This window comes from Abramis brama, assembly GCF_963993115.1.
Source record: "Abramis brama genome assembly, chromosome: 2".
Lineage (NCBI taxonomy): Eukaryota > Metazoa > Chordata > Actinopteri > Cypriniformes > Leuciscidae > Abramis > Abramis brama.
Window position 1 is genome coordinate 15777869 of NC_139964.1, and position 19872 is coordinate 15797740.

A 19872-nucleotide genomic window follows, 5' to 3' on the forward strand; every position below is an offset into this window, starting at 1 on the left:
GCCTTTGTTGTTGGTATTATTGTTCTGAATGTCGAGATTTGCTCGTGAAATGAACGCATTTTAAACTGCGTCACAAAGCGCTCGAACCGTCGTCATAGAATTTGAGCACAGAAATGATTGTAGTTATATTCGATTACAAGATATTATATTCACATCTTATTTACAGATCACCCGGTTTGTTCAATATTGTTTGAATATATTGAATTTGACGACATTATATGTTTGCTGTTGTAATATTGAGCATACGCAACGATCGTGCAAACTGCGTGTCATTGTTCACTTTATTATTTATTAATATAATCAGCATGCAGTTAACCTCTGTATGTTAATTTATCTTACTTAACTGAATCTTTGTATCCTGTACTTATAACTGTTTTATTTGTGTTTATTCTGTTTATTATAGACCACACATACATTTGTGAATCAACGTATACAAAAACCCTTTGAATAAATAAGTTGAACCGGATTCCCTCTAGTGTTTCTCTTACCGGAAACACACACACCACCATCTTGACTGCATTAATCCCGAACCCTTGAGCGTCCCAAGCGCTCGTATACCAATAATAAAACCTGTTTTGGCCCAGTTCAGGGCCAGTTAAAGGTGACTACCTGGCTGAGATTCGGGCCAGTTATGACCCATGTGTGACCCTTGTCTTTAATCCAGTTCTGGGCCACTTCAGGGACGTCATTCTTTGCGGTACTTGGGCCGAGGGAAAAGTGATTGTGTGGCCTGGAGCTGGGCCAGAAAAAAATTGCTATGCGGGAACTTGTTTCTGTTTGAACTGCTTTTATTATTGTAGAAGGACTAAGTTGAAACGTAAGTTGCTGTGTATTAAGGACTTTTTTTTTATAGAAATATTGTTGTTCCGAACAACAGCAAGATTGCGAGTGTAATTTTGTGCAGTAATCCTTATATTAATAATCTTATGTAGTTTGATCTATTTTTTTCTCTCTAGCAATATCTAAGTGTAATGGTCTTTAACATTTGTTAGGCTGTTATTCTTAATTTACTGAATGACAGAAAAGTGTGGAATTTTACACCAAAGCCTTATTTTTTTCTGCCTTTTATTGGAAACATGAACAATACCGATACTCACGGTCAAAAACATTAATAATCTCAATGAAGTAAGATTCATACATGATATAAAAGCATAAAGAGAAACACACAACCTAGTGATTACACAGTTTTACATAAATCATTAACCGTTTACTTTCATTATCGCACATCCATCTATAAAACGATCCCTTAATTGCTTCAATCACACGTCATCATGGCACTCCTGTCAATCATTCAGGGCTCCTCCCACAAAGAGATGCATAAAGGCTGTAATATTTACTGTGTCCAAACCACTACAGCCTCTTCTTGTTAGTCTGAATAAGAAAGAAAGAAAGAAAGAAAGAAAGAAAGAAAGAAAGTGAAAACATTAATATTGAAATATGTCAATAAAAGCATCAACAACATGTGTCAAGAGGTAAGGCTAATAGATTGGGTTTTGTCTCTATCTAGTGGGTATTCTTACTTGCTCGAACATTTTCATACAGAGACGAGTCCAGTTCAGGTTTACAGTCATCAAGTTGAGCAGTCTTTATGAATGAGGACAAAGTAAAAAACAGGAGTGTGTTATTTAAATTCCCATATTCTTAGTCAATATAGTCATTTCCACACTGACATTGAGCGTTTAATTCCTTTTGACTAAAGGTGAAGAGAGTTTAGTCTGTTGTAGGAAACACTTACAACACTTACCGTTACATTCTCATACACAGGATCACTCAGTTCAACATCATAAGCGTTGCGTCTGTCATGATCAGGTCTGGGATGATTCATCTTTGCCATTAAAGAAAAAAACAGAATAAAGAGAAAATAAATAATGTCTATAAACAACTCACTAGAAAAAGTCACTAATTCAGACTTTCACTTTTAGTTACAAATGAATTTAGTAAACTACGGAAAACCAAATATTTTTTTCTCACCTGAGATTCCTGTGTGTCATTTCTCTGTTTCAAACACCTGGTTCCCCTTTAAAGACAATGATTTGAAACAATTACACCCAATCAGAACCTATTTGATGATTAATACACAGATATGATTTGAACTAAAGGTATTTCTCTATAGGACGTGGCACTGCCACTTTGAATGTGATGAAATCTGGTCCATCTTCAGGATTTACTGCAGTAATTATTCAATAACTAACTGAGTAGCTGTCAGTGTGGAAAGAAAGAATGGGAAATTTTGCCTTAGTTCACGTTCATCATGACGTCTCACTGAATTCACAACTTTCTTATTCAGTCATTCATTCACACACACGAGAGAGTACCACAGACACACATCTTACCAAATCACTAACATCGTAATGATCACTGCAGCTCCACAAACCCCTCCAATGGATATGTATAATATCACCAGACGTCCTGCAACTGAGACAAAAGAGTAAAACATCTGAACAGATTAATTTGAGTCACTATAGAAAGAGTAATGTAAGTATATGAGCCGCGCTACCTTTAACAGTGACAGTTACAGCGTCTGATCTCTGAGATCCATGTTGATTGTGAGCCTGACAGTAGAAGCGTCCACTCTGTAGTGTACTGAAACTCTGTCCAGATCCAACAGCTGAGGTTTCATTCTCCTTAAACCAGCTGAAGTTCAGAGCAGGAGGGTTTGAGTCACTGATGCAGTTCAGAGTCACTGAATCTCCCTCCACTATTACACCAGATCCACTCATCAACACTGAGACGTTCCTGGGTGGGTCTAATAACAGTCACCGTATTATTTAAGACACATTTTTAAAATGACTAATATGAGCCAAATTAATGAAAACAGAATTAGCATCTTATGTTTTGTAATAAACTTACACATGACGTTTAAAGTCACATTATCAGAGTATTTCTCTCCATGCTTATTTCTGGATTTGCACTTGTATTCTCCACTGTCATCAGAGCTGATGTTTGAGATGTTGTAGATTCTTCCAGATCCTACAAAAGTTCCTCCTTTAAACCAGCTGAAGTTCAGAGCAGGAGGGTTTGAGTCACTGATGCAGTTCAGAGTCACTGAATCTCCCTCCACTATTACACCAGATCCATTTATCAACACTGAGACGTTCCTGGGAGGGTCTAAAAAGTATAAAAATTAAAACCCTAAATAATCTAAATCACTAATACACGATCTCCTAATCTTAAAAAGACTAAATTAATCTGTACTCACACATGACATTGAGCTGAACCTCAGGAGAGATGTGAGTGTGTCCGTCTACAGCACAGCTATATCTGCCTGAATCCTCTCTTCTGACTGACTGCAGCAGGAGTTCATTGTTTCTGTCTCTTCTCTCAGTTAATGGCTGTGAGTTTCTGTACCAGATGAATGTTGCTCTGTCAGTCAGAGCGCAGCTGCTTTTACATCTCAGAGTGACTGAATCTCCCTCTGTCACTCTCTCAGGAGACTCCACCTGAAGATCTGAACACAACACACACATTATATCTAGTGCTGCTGTCATACACTGATTATTATTCAACATAATGCACAGAAGAAGAGATAAACCTCATCAAAGTCACCTGTGACAGTAAGAGTCACTCCTGATTTACCAATCCATTTGTCTTTATCAGTGATGAATCTGAAATAGTACTTGTGTTCATCCTTCAGTGTCACATGACTCAGTCTGACGGTGCAGTTCTGCTGTTTATCTCCCAGATACTGAAGCCTCTGACTGTATTCAGTGTCCTCAGACAGATCTGGAGGCTCAACATGCTGTATATACTTATCGGTCCAGAACACTTCTTTGATCTGATGTCCAGTAGGGTATGTATAAGTGCATCTCATTATCACTGTTGAGTCCTTTAGTGCACAGATGTGTGAAGGACTGTAACTCACACTCCAATCGTCACTAGAAACCCCTGAAACACAGAATTCATCAAACTGTAAATGTTGTTTTATCTGTTATATTGGGCCATGAAAACATGAAAATACTTTATTACTATTTGAAAACAGCGACTCATTACAGGAAATATAAGATAAATGTGAATAAATAATCTCAGTGTGAATTACTTTAAGACAGAGGAGTGAAGAGAGAACCAAGAAATCAGCCAAAAACAACAAGCTGCACAATTACAGTTTTTCTGAATTGCTAAAACACATTTCTTGAAACCATCACTCACTTTCTCAAAACCTTAAACACAAAAGCAAATGTTCAAAACTCATTCAGAGAATCTCTGACTCTTCTGGCAAAATCAAACAATGCTTTCAGATCTTACACACATCAGTCAATATTAGAAACACTACAGATCATTCGTTAGACACTACATGAAGAATGGAGAACACAGAATCCAGAGCAGTTACAGGAGAAATATTTATTTATATATTGCAACAAAGTAACAAAGTATTTATTTATAAAAATAAAGTAGTACTGACACCTGACAGTGGCGAGTGAATAAATACTGTATGCACTGCAAGTACTGTATAGTATTGTACTGAATATTGTATAGTATCGAATGTCTGTATATTCAGCATTTGCATACTGTGAAATACAGTGACCAACTGCAGAAGCCCAAAAGGTTACAGTAAAAAACTCCTCCTTAATGTCACATGCCTGTCCTGTCTTGTGCTGCTTGTGTTTTGTTATTTTGGGCCATGTGCTCATGTCATTGTCTGATCCCTCCCACTTGTTATCTGATTATTGTTTGAGTTCTTCCACCTGTTCCCTCCTGATTAGTTTCCCTTTATAAGTCCCCTCTTGTTTGCAGTCTGTGTCGGTACGTTGTCTAATGTTTCCTGTTCCCCGTGATCCTCCAGAAAGTTCTTGTTCTGTTTTGGTTTGGTATTTATTAGTTATGTTTTCCCCCTCGTGGGTTTTGTTTTGTGTTTAGTGTTTCCTTTATAAATAAACTTAATTTCTCCTGCACTTGAGTCCTCGCACCTTTTTGCAATTATCCCACCGTGACACTTATACACTCACACTCTTCCTCCTCTTACACTCATACTCTTCCTCCTCTTATACTCACACTCTTCCTCCTCTTACACTCATACTCTTTCTCCTCTTATACTCACACTCTTCCTCCTTTAACTCACTCTTCCTCCTCTAACTCACTCTTCCTCCTCTAACTCACTCTTCCTCCTCTTATACTCACACTCTTCCTCCTCTTATACTCACACTCTTCCTCCTCTTATACTCACACTCTTCCTCCTCTTATACTCACACTCTTCCTCCTCTTATACTCACACTCTTCCTCCTCTTATAGTCAGACTCTTCCTCCTCTTATACTCACACTCTTCCTCCTCTAACTCACTCTTCCTCCTCTAACTCACTCTTCCTCCTCTTATACTCACACTCTTCCTCCTCTTATACTCACACTCTTCCTCCTCTAACTCTCTCTTCCTCCTCTTAAACTCTTACTCTTCCTCTTCTCACACACATACTCTTCCTCCTCTTATACTCATGCTCTTCATCCTCTTATACTCATGCTCTTCCTCCTCTTACACACATACTCTTCCTCCTCTTACACACATACTCTTCCTCCTCTTACACACATACTCTTCCTCCTCTTAAACTCATACTCTTCCTCCTCTTAAACTCATACTCTTCCTCCTCTTAAACTCATACTCTTCCTCCTCTTACACACATACTCTTCCTCCTCTTACACACATACTCTTCCTCCTCTTACACACATACTCTTCCTCCTCTTAAACTCATACTCTTCCTCCTCTTAAACTCACACTCTTCCTCCTCTTACACACATACTCTTCCTCCTCTTATACTCACACTATTCCTCCTCTAACTCTTATATTGTTTCCATCCATTGTTGCTTTCAACATTCAATGCAACATTTTGAGTAAATTTAGGCACTTTAAACTGTCTTGTAATTTGTACAGTTGGTTTCCTCTCATCATTAGAAATAAGTGTGAACAATTTTGAGTCATTGTGTGTAAACGATGATAACTGTGTTGTAGTTGTGTTTAACTTTAGCCTGCCTGTGTTTAGCGTTTTGAAACATAAGTGCATCACAGTGAGAAATGTGTTTTAATGAGAGAGAAAGTGTTTTGAGTTTTGCAAAAGAGTGCATGAGATTTGCAAACAGTGTTTTAACTTCCTGAACTTGTTTAATGTTTTACAGAAAGAATGATTTATTCAACAAATTGGTTTAGGCTATTGAGAATTTGGTTCAGAGAAGTGGGTTTAGTGTTTTAGCAATTCAGAAAAACTGTAAATCATGAAATATGACTAAATAAATATTTAACAAATACACATTCACTTCCGAGAACAAGAACAACAGATATTCACGATCTAGTGCTAGGGCAGGGCTGTGAACTGTCACACATTCAGCCTGAGACTCTAATTGACACGTTTCACACACTCTCACGCCACACACACATTTTCCCATGCAGAGAAAAATCAAAGAGGACACTGACACCGACAGGTAAGACAGAGCAGGTTACTTTTAATATGAAACAAATTCTCCGCTCTCAGATTCTGTCAATTTTATTATGAAATTAAAACAATAAATATTGTTTTTGGCGCTTGTAAATGTGACCTGACAGATCGTGTAGCTCAGGAAATAAACAAGAATGAACAATAGGTAGGCTATGTTGAAAGATACAGATTTGTCTCAGTCGTTACAGTGTGGAGTCTGCATCCATGCAGGCTTCGCTGAAAAACCGCTTCAAGGGTACAAAGGGGGCGCTGCTGAGCACACTCCAGAGCGTTAAAATGCTGAATGGGACGGCCTACGGACTCGTAGACTCAGTGAGCACACGCAATTTAAATCCACAAGACTGAAAGTCCACATGAAGTGCGCCATTTGCGACAGGGCCTTAAACAAGCACTTGCGAACTTCCCTAAGCACTTTCCCTCAGGGGAATACCTGCCGCCATTTTGAAGTGCGTTTCAGGGAAGTGGACGAGGGAAGTTTATATGGACAGACCCTCGTTCCCTCGATTTTGACAGAGGGAGCGAGTCTACTTCATATGTATGCTTCAGGCACCTTCAGGTCCCACAATTCGATTGTGACGTCACCACATATCTTGTCTAATCACCACAACCCAACTTAACACAACCCAAACACACCTATGTACATTTGGATGCTGCGTTAAACAAATTCTTAAAGGGAAAACATTTTTAAATAATAAATCAGCTCCATAGCTGATTGCAAGTGATCAAGGGCTTAGGACGTTCCCATTGCAGTTTCCGCCAGTAGTGGGCACTCGTGCAACGTAAGCAATGACGTACATCCGAGTGAACGAGATGGAGGGAAGTTAGCGAGTGAAGGGCATGACAATTTTGGACTGGACCGCAGCCCCAGCAGTTTTGCCCTGTCACATTTCATTTTTAAATCTTAGCGACTGTTCTGTCCTAAAACTATCTAATGGTTATTGTTACTCCTGCTGTTATTTTTTGCTCCTGCTGTTGTCGCAGGCCTTAAGGCTCCTTCAATGAAATAAAATAATGCTTGTGTCATGAACACTTTATGCGGACACACCATTATGTTACCATTATCATATTACCATTGATCATTCACTATAAAATTATACAAGCACAATTACACCAAGAAGTAAAAAGACAAAAATGGTGAGATTGGTCACAGCAAGAAGAGCATTTTGAATACTTAGGAAAATTATTCCCTTCCAGTGCCGTAACATGCATCTCGACGACAAAACTCTCTCAAACTCTCACGATGAAATGTGCATGCGCGGGCAAAACTGCTGTGGGGTAAAACTGTAGTTGGGGTAAAACTGTGGCTCTGTGGCTCTGCAGTCAGACCCTTCTCGCTATTTCAACACTGTGAAACAAAAACAAATTTATTATTGTCTTTGTTGAATTTTCAGATTGTACAGCGTGTGACAGAAATACAAATTATATGTGCCACCAGAAAACACAGCCTCTTCTGTGTGTGCGACACCTCACACATAATATCGATCAATCAGTGTTTTTCAACCATGGAAAGAAGTCAATAAAACAGCTGGAGAACAAGTACATCACATAACGTTACATAACGCTGGAGAAGCATAACATTACATTTACTCCAGGAAAGCCATTTAATGACCATGGCACGTTAGTTGGCTAGAAATATTAGCTATAGAGACCATTTGCTAAATATGTGCACTATATTAGCATACATATTTATTATATTTTTACCTATATCACTTAAATATTATTATGTTGTTATTATAATAAAAACACATATTTAATTAGAGTTGTTATTTTTTACCTTTAATAATAATAGCTGACAGGGATCTGTATGATTACAGCAATGTGTGAATTTTTTTATTTCCTTGAGAAAAATGAACCTGTATCTACTGTACCTAATGTTTATCCAAATGAATCGATACTGAATCAAATCGGAATCAAATCACAAGAATTGAATTTGTGAAAGAGATTGAAAATTAAGGTTTTTTTTACACCCCATCAATCCCCCTTCCGTAATCATCACTCCAAACTAAACTCAAAAGTTGGCAGCCCTGATGAGCTTTGATGGACGGTGTTGCAGAAAAGCTGAAGTAAATGTACAGACAGAGTGAAGAGAGTTGCGTCCAATCAAATGCTCTGAACTTTGAGAAAGTCCCTCCCCCTAAACCATGTGACACTGACTAGCAAGTAGCAAAAGACTATTGGACATTTCTAAAAGGGCGTTTGACATATTCAACACAAACTTCCTGTTTCAGAGAGAAATATGTGAGAACAGGACAGAAGAAAGTGCAGATCAGCCGCTCATGAGGCCTTAAATAAAACATCAGAGTGTTTCTAATGTGAATGTAAGAGAGACTCACCGTGAATCATGAGCAGAAAGAAGATCAGAGGAAGAGGAGGAGCCATTCTAACCCACATCAGCATAACATATATCTATAATACAACATTCAAGTTATGTAGGCCCTATTTCAGAAATGTACATATTACAAAATCACAGTTAGCTAAGAATTAAAAAAATTAAACAATGTAATAATTTAAGGCAGAAACAATGAGCTCACTGAAGTATTGAATACTTGCGTTAATATATTCATCACTTAAACACGTACATGTAAATCACCCTATTCTTAACATTTCTCATGTAAGAAACGTATGTTATATGAGCAATAATCATCAGTTTCATTTAAGCAAGAGTGTGTTTGTCTTACTGTGTTGAAGCTCATCAGATCAACAGCAACCAAATGACTGACTGTTTTAACACAAGCACTTTAGCTTTACAGTGAAGGACTTTGTGTGGTTAACACTGTTTATTAATGACCAGCGACGGAAACATCACAGTCCCTCCCTCAACAAGAGAACAACATTACTGAACTAAACCTACTTAAAGAAAAATGATGCTCTTTTTCTGTAAGTTGAAGATGTATAATTGTGAAGATGAAGATGAATGATAGTGATTTACAGGTGAGGCTCAGTCGCAGGAGATGGTGACCTCTGGTGGCAGTTTGAGGGATTGAACGAGCACATATGAGACGAGATGTGGCTGACTGCAGAACTATATACGTGACAGCAGTTTCAGGCCAGCAGCTTCAGACCGGACGTTAGGAGCTGACGATCACCTAAAGCCTGCTTTATACCAGAGATGGTCTTATTACTGGGAGAGACTAGGATCTGTGACTCTGTAACGGTTGACGTTACAGAGCCACAGAAAAAGTGTAACGGCTAACTTGGATCATGTGTGCCTTGATAACCAATCGCATTACAGCCTTGACATCATTGAGGCTGTGTCTGAAATCGCCCCCTATACCCTTAAATAGGGCATTATTTGAGAGAACAGCCATTTGTTGTAGTGGTGTCTGAAACCATAGTGGACGTTATCGAGTTCACTCATTCAATCCCACAATGCACCGCAATAACAAGTGCACAACCGATATACACTCAATGGCTCGAGAATACTCACAATGCACTGTGAGAGTCGTTTGCCAAATGAATTCCTGCATTTGAACAGAAGATGGCGCCACAACTGAATCATCTATCCATCCATTTTCCAAACCGCTGGTCCAATGTCGCTACAGCATAATATAAAATGGGTAAAAATTATTTTTTATTGATTATTGAATTGTTAAATTAAGGTTTATACATGCTAGTTTCCATGACAGAGTTCAAGGTGAATCTTTTCATTACTACTGGAGCAAACATGTTGAAGATTAGCCGATGGGCTTTCGATTCATTAAATGAAAAGCTATTTCCTCACTAAAACGGTTTATTCAGTGTTATGAAGCCTCTCCTCCATTGACATCCATTCAAAATATGGCCACTGGTCTCCTTCCCAGCGTAGCACAGCATTAGCTAGCGTTACGCCTTTTCTGGCTAAGTCAAGTCACCTTCATTTATATAGTGCTTTAAACAATATAGATTGTTTCAAAGCAGCTTTACAGTGATAATAGGAAATTAAAGTAATAGAGGTTGTTTTGGCTTTATAGAAGCTCTAGAATAAAGTTATTGTCCAAATAAAGTTAGTTTTAAATGCTGATGGCCTGCACATGCACATTACATGTCTAGTCTATAGCTATTAGCATTTGAAAATATATGTGCACAGGCGTGTAGTCCTTCTTTACAAACCAACCCTCAATAAATTACTTGTTTAGCCTTAAAAACGTATAATACAGAATTTTTTATCGCTTCCGTGTAGCCACGTGAACTGGAATTATCCCGACAACGCTTTGTCTGTAGATAGGTAAAGGGAGGGGAGGGAGGCCTTCATAAGGAAGATAGTTGACACTTCAGGACTGCATTGTTGTCGTGTCCAGGCGCAGATCCTTCATCAGACCCGGATACGGCTAGATCCGGCGGACTGCGGTAAACCTCAGGATAAACAGAGAGACTAATATTACCGTAGACGCCATCCTTCTTATGATGTAACTGTCACGGTTCATGAATCGGCTGTCTCATTTCTGATGTGTGTGTGTGTGTGTGTCTGTATGTGGGCGTGGTTACTCATTGTAGTGATTAGTGTTGCCAGCTGTGATCAATCCCCGTTCCCTTTATATGTGCAGTAATTCCCATCTCATGTTGTCAGATCGTTGTGGTTTCCCCGGTGTCGTGTCCTGTTCCCGTGTGGCTCTCTGTTTCCCTGCTGTGGATTTCGTCGTGTGGATTCGTTGTGTTTCGTCACCTCGTCTGGATGTTCCACTGATTCCTGGTTTCCTGAGCACGCTTCACTTCACCACCACCGGAGGCCATCGAAGTCCCTGTACCACAATCGTCATCTGAGTGTGTTTTCCCCGACCTGTGTTTGTGCGTTTTCTGACCATTAATAAACGCCTTTTTACTTGCAATTGTATCCGTTCTGATTTCCTCACAGAACGATCTGACCAAATATGGATGCAGCAAGCGAGGCTCGTCTGAGTGAATTCATCTCCCATAGCATCACGTGTATGGATCAACAAGAGGAGAGCATATCTAACACAGGTCGTGCGGTCCAAGCACTCGTGGCACAGGTGTCCGAGCTCACCCAACAGTTACAACATCTACGAGCTCCCACTGCGCCGCCCACACCGCCCGTTCCCCCACCACCAGCACCAGCGGCAGAAAATCAACCTGAGCCTCGTCTACCCACACAGGAAGGGTATTCTGGTGAGCCTGAATTCTGCAGAGCCTTTCTTACGAGATGTTCCATGCATTTTGCCTTACAGCCGCGCACCTTTCATAGTGAATCCTCCAAGGTGGCGTTTGTAATGACACTGCTGTCAGGAAAGGCATCTCTCTGGGGAACGGCGGTGTGGGAGAATAAGGACGACTGCTGCACCTCGTTCCAGGCACTCTCCGAGGAGATGAGGAGGGTTTTCGATCGCGCAGTGGCGGGTAAGGAGGCGGCCAGATTACTCGCCGATCTGCGTCAAGGTGAAGGCTCGGTGTCGGATTACTCCATCCGTTTCCGCACCCTGGCCGCAGAGTGCCATTGGAACGAGGAGGCGCAGTGGGACAGATTCCTGCATGGGCTGGCTGACCGCGTTCTTAGAGAAATCTACGTTTTGGACCTCCCTGAGACACTTAATGGACTGGTGGAGCTGGCGTTAAGAGTGGACGCTCGCCTGAATCATGTGACCGGACTGACACGTCCAAATCGTCTCCAGCACAGCGCGGAGGACCACCAGCCCAGTGGAGCGAGCGCGGTCAGCCCAGTTTCCGACCACGAGCCCATGCAGGTAGGGAGAGCTCGGCTTTCCCGGGAGGAGAGGGAAAGGCGGAGATCCCAAGGACTCTGTCTGTACTGCGGCCGGGCTGGTCACTTTATCCATTCGTGTCCGGTAAAAGAGCAAGCCCGATAGTAAGTATGAGGCTACTATCGGGTGGGATCTCCGCCGAGAAGACCTCATCACCATCATCGACCCTCCTCCCGGTAAGACTGAGATGGCCAACGTCCACACACAGCACTCAAGCACTACTGGATTCGGGAGCAGAAGGTAATTTCATGGACTTCAAACTTGCACTCAAACTTCAGATTCCCATCACTCCCCTTCCGCACAAGATAACCGTCAACGCACTCAATGGACAGGAACTTCCCCGGATTACTCATGCTACCGAAATCATCACTCTCATCACTTCTGGCAATCACACCGAACGCATATCATTTCTCCTCATGGACTCACCACTTGCACCAGTGGTTCTGGGACACCCGTGGCTTACTCGGCACAATCCTCGGGTCGACTGGCACACTAACACTATTTCCACATGGAGTAACCACTGTCATGAGTCCTGTTTGGTGTCGGCTTGTTCTTCTGTGTCTGGTTCTGTTTTTCAGAATGAGGCAGCGGATTTATCTAACGTGCCCGCGGAGTACCTCGACCTGAAGGAGGTGTTCAGTAAGTCTCGTGCTGCTTCTCTTCCTCTGCATCGTTCCTATGACTGTGCGATAGATCTACTGCCAGGTAAATCTCCGCCTAAAGGCAAACTTTACTCTCTTTCTGTTCCCGAGAGGGAGGCCATGGAGAAATATATTTCTGATTCTCTGGCCTCTGGGTTCATCCAGCCTTCCTCTTCTCCTGCGGGGGCGGGGTTCTTTTTCGTTGGGAAGAAGGATGGTTCTCTGCGACCTTGTATTGATTACCGAGAGCTGAACAACATCACGGTAAAGAATTCTTATCCTTTGCCGTTGATGTCTTCAGCTTTCGAGAGGTTGCAGGGAGCATCCATTTTCACGAAACTGGACTTACGCAATGCATATCATTTGGTTCGCATCAGGAAGGGGGATGAATGGAAAACCACTTTTAATACCCCTAGGGGGCACTTTGAATATTTGGTTATGCCTTTCGGGCTTTCCAACAGCCCAGCGGTTTTCCAGGCACTCGTGAATGACGTGTTGAGAGACATGGTAGATCAATTCATATATGTTTACCTGGATGACATATTGATTTTTTCCTCGTCTCTCCAGGAACACGTTCAATACGTCAGACGAGTGCTCCAGAGACTGTTAGAGAATGGGCTTTTTGTCAAGGTGGAGAAGTGCGCGTTTCATGCACAGTCTGTTCCCTTCCTAGGGTACATCATCTCTTCTGAGGGAGTGCGCATGGATCCTGACAAGGTTAAGGCTGAGGTAGATTGGCCAAGTCCAGATTCCCGTAAGGCCCTACAGCGGTTTCTGGGGTTCGCCAATTTTTACCGGCGTTTCATTCGTAATTTCAGCCAACTAGTCGCACCTCTGACTGCTTTGACCTCCCCCCGAACGACGTTCAGGTGGTCGAACACTGCCGAGGTAGTGTTCAACAACCTCAAGAGTCGCTTCGTTTCGGCTCCCATTCTGGTCACCCCTGATCCCACACGTCAGTTCGTGGTGGAGGTCGACGCGTCAGAGGTGGGAGTAGGAGCAGTGCTTTCACAACGCGCTTCCTCAGATGACAAGATGCATCCCTGCGCGTTTTTTTCTCATCGACTATCGCCTGGCGAACGTATTTATGACATTGGTAACAGAGAGTTGTTGGCAGTAAAGTTAGCGTTGGAGGAGTGGCGTCATTGGTTAGAGGGTTCGGGGGTACCCTTTATCGTTTGGACCGATCATAAGAATCTGGAATACATCAGATCTGCTAAAAGACTCAACTCCAGGCAGGCTCAGTGGGCTCTTTTTTTCGGACGTTTTGATTTTGTTCTCTCGTACCGCCCGGGTTCCAAAAACATCAAACCCGACTCTTTATCTCGTATTTTTGATCCATCCGAACGCCCGGTGACTCCCGAGTGTATTTTACCTGAGAAAGTTGTCATCTCCACTCTGGTATGGGAGGTCGAATCGAGGGTCAAGACAGCCCTAGAAGGGGTAACGCCTCCGCCTGGTTGCCCACCGGGTCGTTTGTTTGTTCCGGAGGGGTTACGGTCCGACGTTATTCGATGGGGTCATTGCTCCAACGTGGCTTGTCATCCAGGAGTGACTCGTACCAGTTTTTTAGTTAAGCAACGATTCTGGTGGCCATTAATGGCTCGCGACATTCACGATTTTGTGTTGGCTTGTTCAGTCTGTGCCACTGGTAAGACATCTAACCAACCCCCAGATGGGTTACTTCGACCGCTGTCTGTCCCTTCGAGACCCTGGTCATATATCGCTCTAGATTTTGTCACCGCCCTCCCGCCTTCCAATGGCATGACGGTTGTTTTAACCGTAGTGGACCGGTTCTCGAAGGCGGCACATTTCATCCCCTTGCCCAAATTACCTTCAGCCAAGGAGACAGCGGTCGCAGTCATAGATCACGTCTTTCGGTTACATGGCCTCCCGATGGACGTGGTCTCTGACAGGGGTTCCCAATTCGTATCCAAATTTTGGCGAGAATTTTGTAAATTACTGGGGGCCACGGTCAGTCTGTCCTCGGGCTATCATCCCCAGAGCAATGGCCAGTCTAAACGAGCCAATCAGGACCTCGAGAGAATGTTGCGATGTTTGTTTGCCAAGAATCCGTCGTCCTGGAGCCAACAGCTTTCTATGGTGGAGTACGCCCACAATTCATTACCAGTGTCATCCACGGGCCTCTCGCCATTTAAGTGTAGTTTAGGTTACCAGCCACCAATTTTTCCGAGTCTGGAATCCGAAGTCGCGGTCCCCTCCGCTCACGCATTCATCCAGAGGTGCCGCTGTGCTTGGACTAGAGCCCGTGAGACTCTACTCCAAGCAGGGGGGCGCATGAAGGCCAAGGCCGACCGCCACCGGTCAAAGCCTCCCGTCTACGTCGTGGGTCAAAAAGTGTGGCTTTCTACCAAGAATATTCCGCTCCGCTCCGTGTCTAACAAGTTAGCTCCCAAATTCATTGGCCCGTTTCCTGTCACCAAAATTATTAGTCCGGTGACAGTCCGACTCAAACTCCCTCCTGCGTACAGGAGAATTCACCCCGCCTTCCATGTGTCCAAAGTCAAGCCCGTGTTTTATTCTCACATTAATCCGCCTGCCCCGGTTCCCCCCCCGCCGCGACTCGTAGATGGGGAACTTACTTATTCGGTTCGTCGTATTCTGGATTCGAGACGGAGGGGACGCGGATTTCAGTACTTGGTGGACTGGGAGGGTTACGGTCCAGAGGAGAGAAGTTGGGTACCTGCTAGAGACATTCTGGATCACTCCCTTATCGATGATTACAATCGACAGGTAAGGTTATCTGGGAACGCCAGGAGGCGTTCCTAGGGGAGGGGGTACTGTCACGGTTCATGAATCGGCTGTCTCATTTCTGATGTGTGTGTGTGTCTGTATGTGGGCGTGGTTACTCATTGTAGTGATTAGTGTTGCCAGCTGTGATCAATCCCCGTTCCCTTTATATGTGCAGTAATTCCCATCTGATGTTGTCAGATCGTTGTGGTTTCCCCGGTGTCGTGTCCTGTTCCCGTGTGGCTCTCTGTTTCCCTGCTGTGGATTTCGTCATGTGGATTCGTTGTGTTTCGTCACCTCGTCTGGATGTTCCACTGATTCCTGGTTTCCTGAGCACGCTTCACTTCACCACCACCGGAGGCCATCGAAGTCCCTGTGCCACAATCGTCATCTGAGTGTGTTTTCCCCGACCTGTGTTTGTGCGTTTTCTGACCATTAATAAACGCCTTTTTACTTGCAATTGTATCCGTTCTGATTTCCTCACAGTAACGAGTACATCAGGATTAATGGGAAGTGTTCCCGGTTCCTAATATATGCAGCCTAACATTGAATTATAGAAGTCTATAATGTGTTATGTGTATGCTAGGTCAAAGAGATGTGTTTTTAGTCTAGATTTGAGGAGGAGGGCGGCTAAGAAAAGAGAAGGTTTTGAAAAATGGAGTGAGAGTGAGAAAAATTGTTAATTTGGTTGTGATAGTGAGTCATATTAGCAGTAGAGATATTAGCAGAGAAAGAAGAGAGGAGGGATTGGTACAGACCAAGGTCAGTAGGATCTCTCGATTTTCACCACTTCCTCTCTGCAGCCCTGAGTTTAGAACGATGTTCGCGGAGAAGGGGGTGGCACGGGCTGGCCTGGAGGAAAGGGGGCAGAAGTTGTCCAAACCCAATGTTAGAGTGGAGAAAAGATTATCAGTTGCACTGTTAGTATCTAGTGTTGAGAGCTGATTAGGTGGAGGAATTGTGGATGAGACCGGAGAGGAAAGGCGAGAGGGTGAGAGTGAACGTAAAGGTGGCCTGTGGAGGAGTGTGTGTTGTGTTCTGAGGCAGGTTGAGGTTAAGAGTGAAGAGGAAGTGATCTGAGATTGTGTGCAGTGGAGTGACCAGTGTATGGTCAGTGGAGCAGTAAGTTTCCTGATTTGTGAGTAGCGGCAGTAGATACTCGTTTGAGGTCGAATTGTGGAAATCAGCAGCCTGAGGCTTTTCTAGGTGGATTTTGAAGTCTCCAAGAACGAGGAGAGGAGTACCATCCTCAGGGAAGGATGAGAGTAACACAAGAAACTGCCAAACTGACCTGGTGGAGGATCAACAACTACTAAAGGGATTTTCAATAGGACTGGTGATAGTAATTGAGTGCGATTCAAATGAGCTGTTGTCACACAGAGATGGTAAAGGATACAATTTCCAATCGTTAGAGATGAGCAGACCAGTATCTCCTCTCCTTCCGGTCAGCCAAGGGGGTGTGTGAGAAAGTGAAGTTAGTGGAGAAGGCAGCCGGTGTGGCGGTGTCCTCTGGTCTGATCCAGGTCTCAGTCAGGGCCATGACGCTGAGACCTGAATGACTAGAAATAGATGTAATCAGCTTTGTTTACAGCGGACTGGCAATTCCAGAGACTGATAGGAAAAGAAAGTAATGTACTAGTAGAAAAGTATGCAGGTTGTTAGGATTGCACTGCCTTCTATGTGTGACATTTTGATTTACGTGTTAGTAAAAGTAGGGATTTGGAAGCACATAGTAAAGACAGGTCACAAGAAAGATGAGAACAAGCAGTGTAGAAGAAGGAGGAAGGAAATAAGAAAAATAATACTCAAGTGCCTTGTCGGTGTCCTTGCTCGGTGGAGTCGCGCAGGTAGAGTCGCTGGTCTTTACAAAGATACAAGAAATAAAAGATACAAAAACACTTACATGTATCCTTTTTTAATCAACACTTGAATGTCGGCAAGTTTCATAAAGAAAGGCAACATTTTAAACAAAAAAGTTGAGAAAATCACATTTTTGTCAAAGACCACGACTTGATCAGATTCAGAACGATGATCAAAACACAGATGGAGTAGATTTTCTCTTCATGGGTTACGATTAATTTCATTTGGTCATATTAAGCATTTGCATGCTCATTTGCATTTTGATTTACATGCTGTTTAATGTTTGATGATCACGTTATTTTACATTTGAGTGAGCAATCTTCTATCACTTGTTTCAGCTTCTTCTTCTCCTGTGTTTTGATCCGGAGATTCTGTACTAGAAGATGTGTCATAGGTCCGTGTACTTTTTGATCATTTCATTTCCTGTTTGGAATGGAATAATAAGAAATGAAAATCAGCTCGTTTATTCGTTTTTTAGTTTAGTTTAAAAAACGGAAAATGAGATTTTGGCTCGATTTTTCATTTTTCGTTTGTGGTTTACAAATTCATTTTTTGGGTTCGATATTTCATTTGCACACGTGGGCGGCGCTGAAACGCCCCTTTCATCTGATTGGTCAAAACGCTCCACCTTCAGTAGGCTACGAGCTTTTCTTTCTGTCAGGCAGAATAAGAGTCAGTACGAGTGCGGCACTGACAAATGCACTTTAATAAAATAATGTCTGAAACCACCACTCACTGTAAACTACGCACAATATTTGAAGCATAAATATGTTGCTGGTCACATAATTCGTACTCCTGCGACTTGCAAGTGTGTCCCCATTAATGTGAGCCACAGTATATGACAGATTATTTTAGCATGATGTATTTCCCATTGATAAATACAGTGCAAATAGTTCTGTCTCTTTGGATAAAAGGGAAGTGGAAATAAAAATCAATAATAGGCTGAACTGTACCATGATAATATGTCCGTAACATTAGATGTCCGTAGATGACCTACCCATAACTGTTACATTAGAGTTAGGGGATAACACAGTTTATACAGTATAAAAATCATTATGTCTAAAGTTCCCTTTAAACATTACCTTTAAACATGAAAACCCCAACAACCCAATGGGAATATATCCTTGTTGTGTAAAAGATCCAGAGGTGGACACTGACAGTAACAAAGTACATTTACTTGAGTAGGCTACTGTACTTGAAACTGATTTTCATTTTCAACGTTGGGTTTGGTCTTCTAAATGCAAATTTTGTCATTGTTTTGGTGCATACTAGCTTATAGATAACAGTAAGGCAAACATATTCATACTAAAAGCCAAAAAACTACACTGTAAAAAAAAAAAATCGTAAAAAAAGGGTCAATGACTGTCAGCTGCAGCTGCCAAACAAAAACCGTAAAAATAAAGTAAAAAATCCTAATTTAAACAAAGTGCAAAGAACTTTTACAGAAATTTTCCTTAAATGTTTTACAGAAAAACACTGTTATTTTACAGCTATTTCCTGAATTATTACGATCAAACACCTTCATTGTAAAAAAATCCCATAAAAAAACAGTCAAATGACTGTCAGCAATGGCTGCCATACAAAAACCGTAAAATTAATGTAAAATATCCTAATTTAAATAAGTGCAAAATACTTTTACAGAAATCTTCATTAATCTTTTTTAACAGAAAAACACAGTTAAAACACTTTTATTTCAATTTTTTTTTACTGAAAAACATGCAGTTAATTACATGCATGATTTGTTGTGACTATACGTCACTGCATCAGCAACTACACAGTTACTGTCTGTTAAATAAAGCAACATGTAGCATATCATCAGTGTTTCTCTGCTCATCCTGGACTGAAGCTCAGGCTCTACTCTTCAACACAACGGTGACACACGAAACACACCATACAGAAACACTTTCAACCCCAACAGAACATTAAACACTACCAGATCTCTCAGGATCTCAGCATCTTCACTTATTACAATCCAGACTTCATTTCTTTCACACTAACATTCTTATTGAGAATAACAGAGGTTTAGAAGTTGAAGTTTTATTGAAAAGAATAAAGTTTGATGTCACCATGATGGAGATCAATGTTTGTTTTAGTTGGTCTCTTGACCTTTTAGTGATAAACTTAAGTTTTCTCAGACTTCTTAACTGTGTGTCTCTGATGCATATTAGTGATAATAGTCATCATGTAGTGTCATGCTTTATTGATACCATCTGAAGTGTAATATCCGATTAAATTGTTAAATGTTAATATTGCATGCCAAAACTCATATGTAAGATCCTGCAGTGCTGTGATACTTAGATTTTATGAAGTCATTACACAGAAAATGTTTTGACAGGATCATATAGACTCACTCAGACATCAAGAATCAGAGTATAAATCACAACAATGGTGACGATGAAAAAAAAAACTGAACTACTATAAAGTCACAAGAAGGCTTTGTTGGTTGTCACCATTGTTGAGATACATATGTTGATTCTTGATGTCTCTATGCTACTAAAAAAAAAATTAACC

At 41.8% G+C, this 19872-nt stretch overlaps 3 protein-coding genes across 3 annotated transcripts in view; all 3 read right to left on the reverse strand.

The window, feature by feature from the left end:
* LOC311077773 (B-cell receptor CD22-like) overlaps positions 1-19872 on the reverse strand; it is a 251511-nt gene that overhangs the window by 51944 nt on the left and 179695 nt on the right. The window lies entirely within an intron of this gene.
* The window catches only part of LOC311077768 (B-cell receptor CD22-like), a 70719-nt gene continuing 51911 nt past the window's right edge, over positions 1065-19872 (reverse strand). Inside the window, exons 7-12 of the mRNA XM_084106383.1 lie at positions 2498-2746; positions 2334-2415; positions 1972-2017; positions 1745-1825; positions 1521-1584; positions 1065-1371 (exon numbers count right to left, since the gene is read on the reverse strand). Coding sequence (XP_083962509.1) covers positions 1367-1371; positions 1521-1584; positions 1745-1825; positions 1972-2017; positions 2334-2415; positions 2498-2746 — 527 coding nt within the window. The 3' untranslated portion in view covers positions 1065-1366. The remainder of the gene's footprint in view (positions 1372-1520; positions 1585-1744; positions 1826-1971; positions 2018-2333; positions 2416-2497; positions 2747-19872) is intronic.
* LOC311069494 (sialoadhesin-like) lies at positions 3180-8816 on the reverse strand (the record flags this gene model as incomplete). Its single annotated transcript, XM_084092688.1, has 3 exons — positions 8750-8816; positions 3547-3885; positions 3180-3448 (listed from the first exon to the last, which is right to left on the reverse strand). The coding sequence occupies exons 1-3, from the start codon at positions 8811-8813 to the stop codon at positions 3180-3182; spliced, it is 672 nt and encodes a 223-aa protein (XP_083948814.1). The 5' UTR covers positions 8814-8816.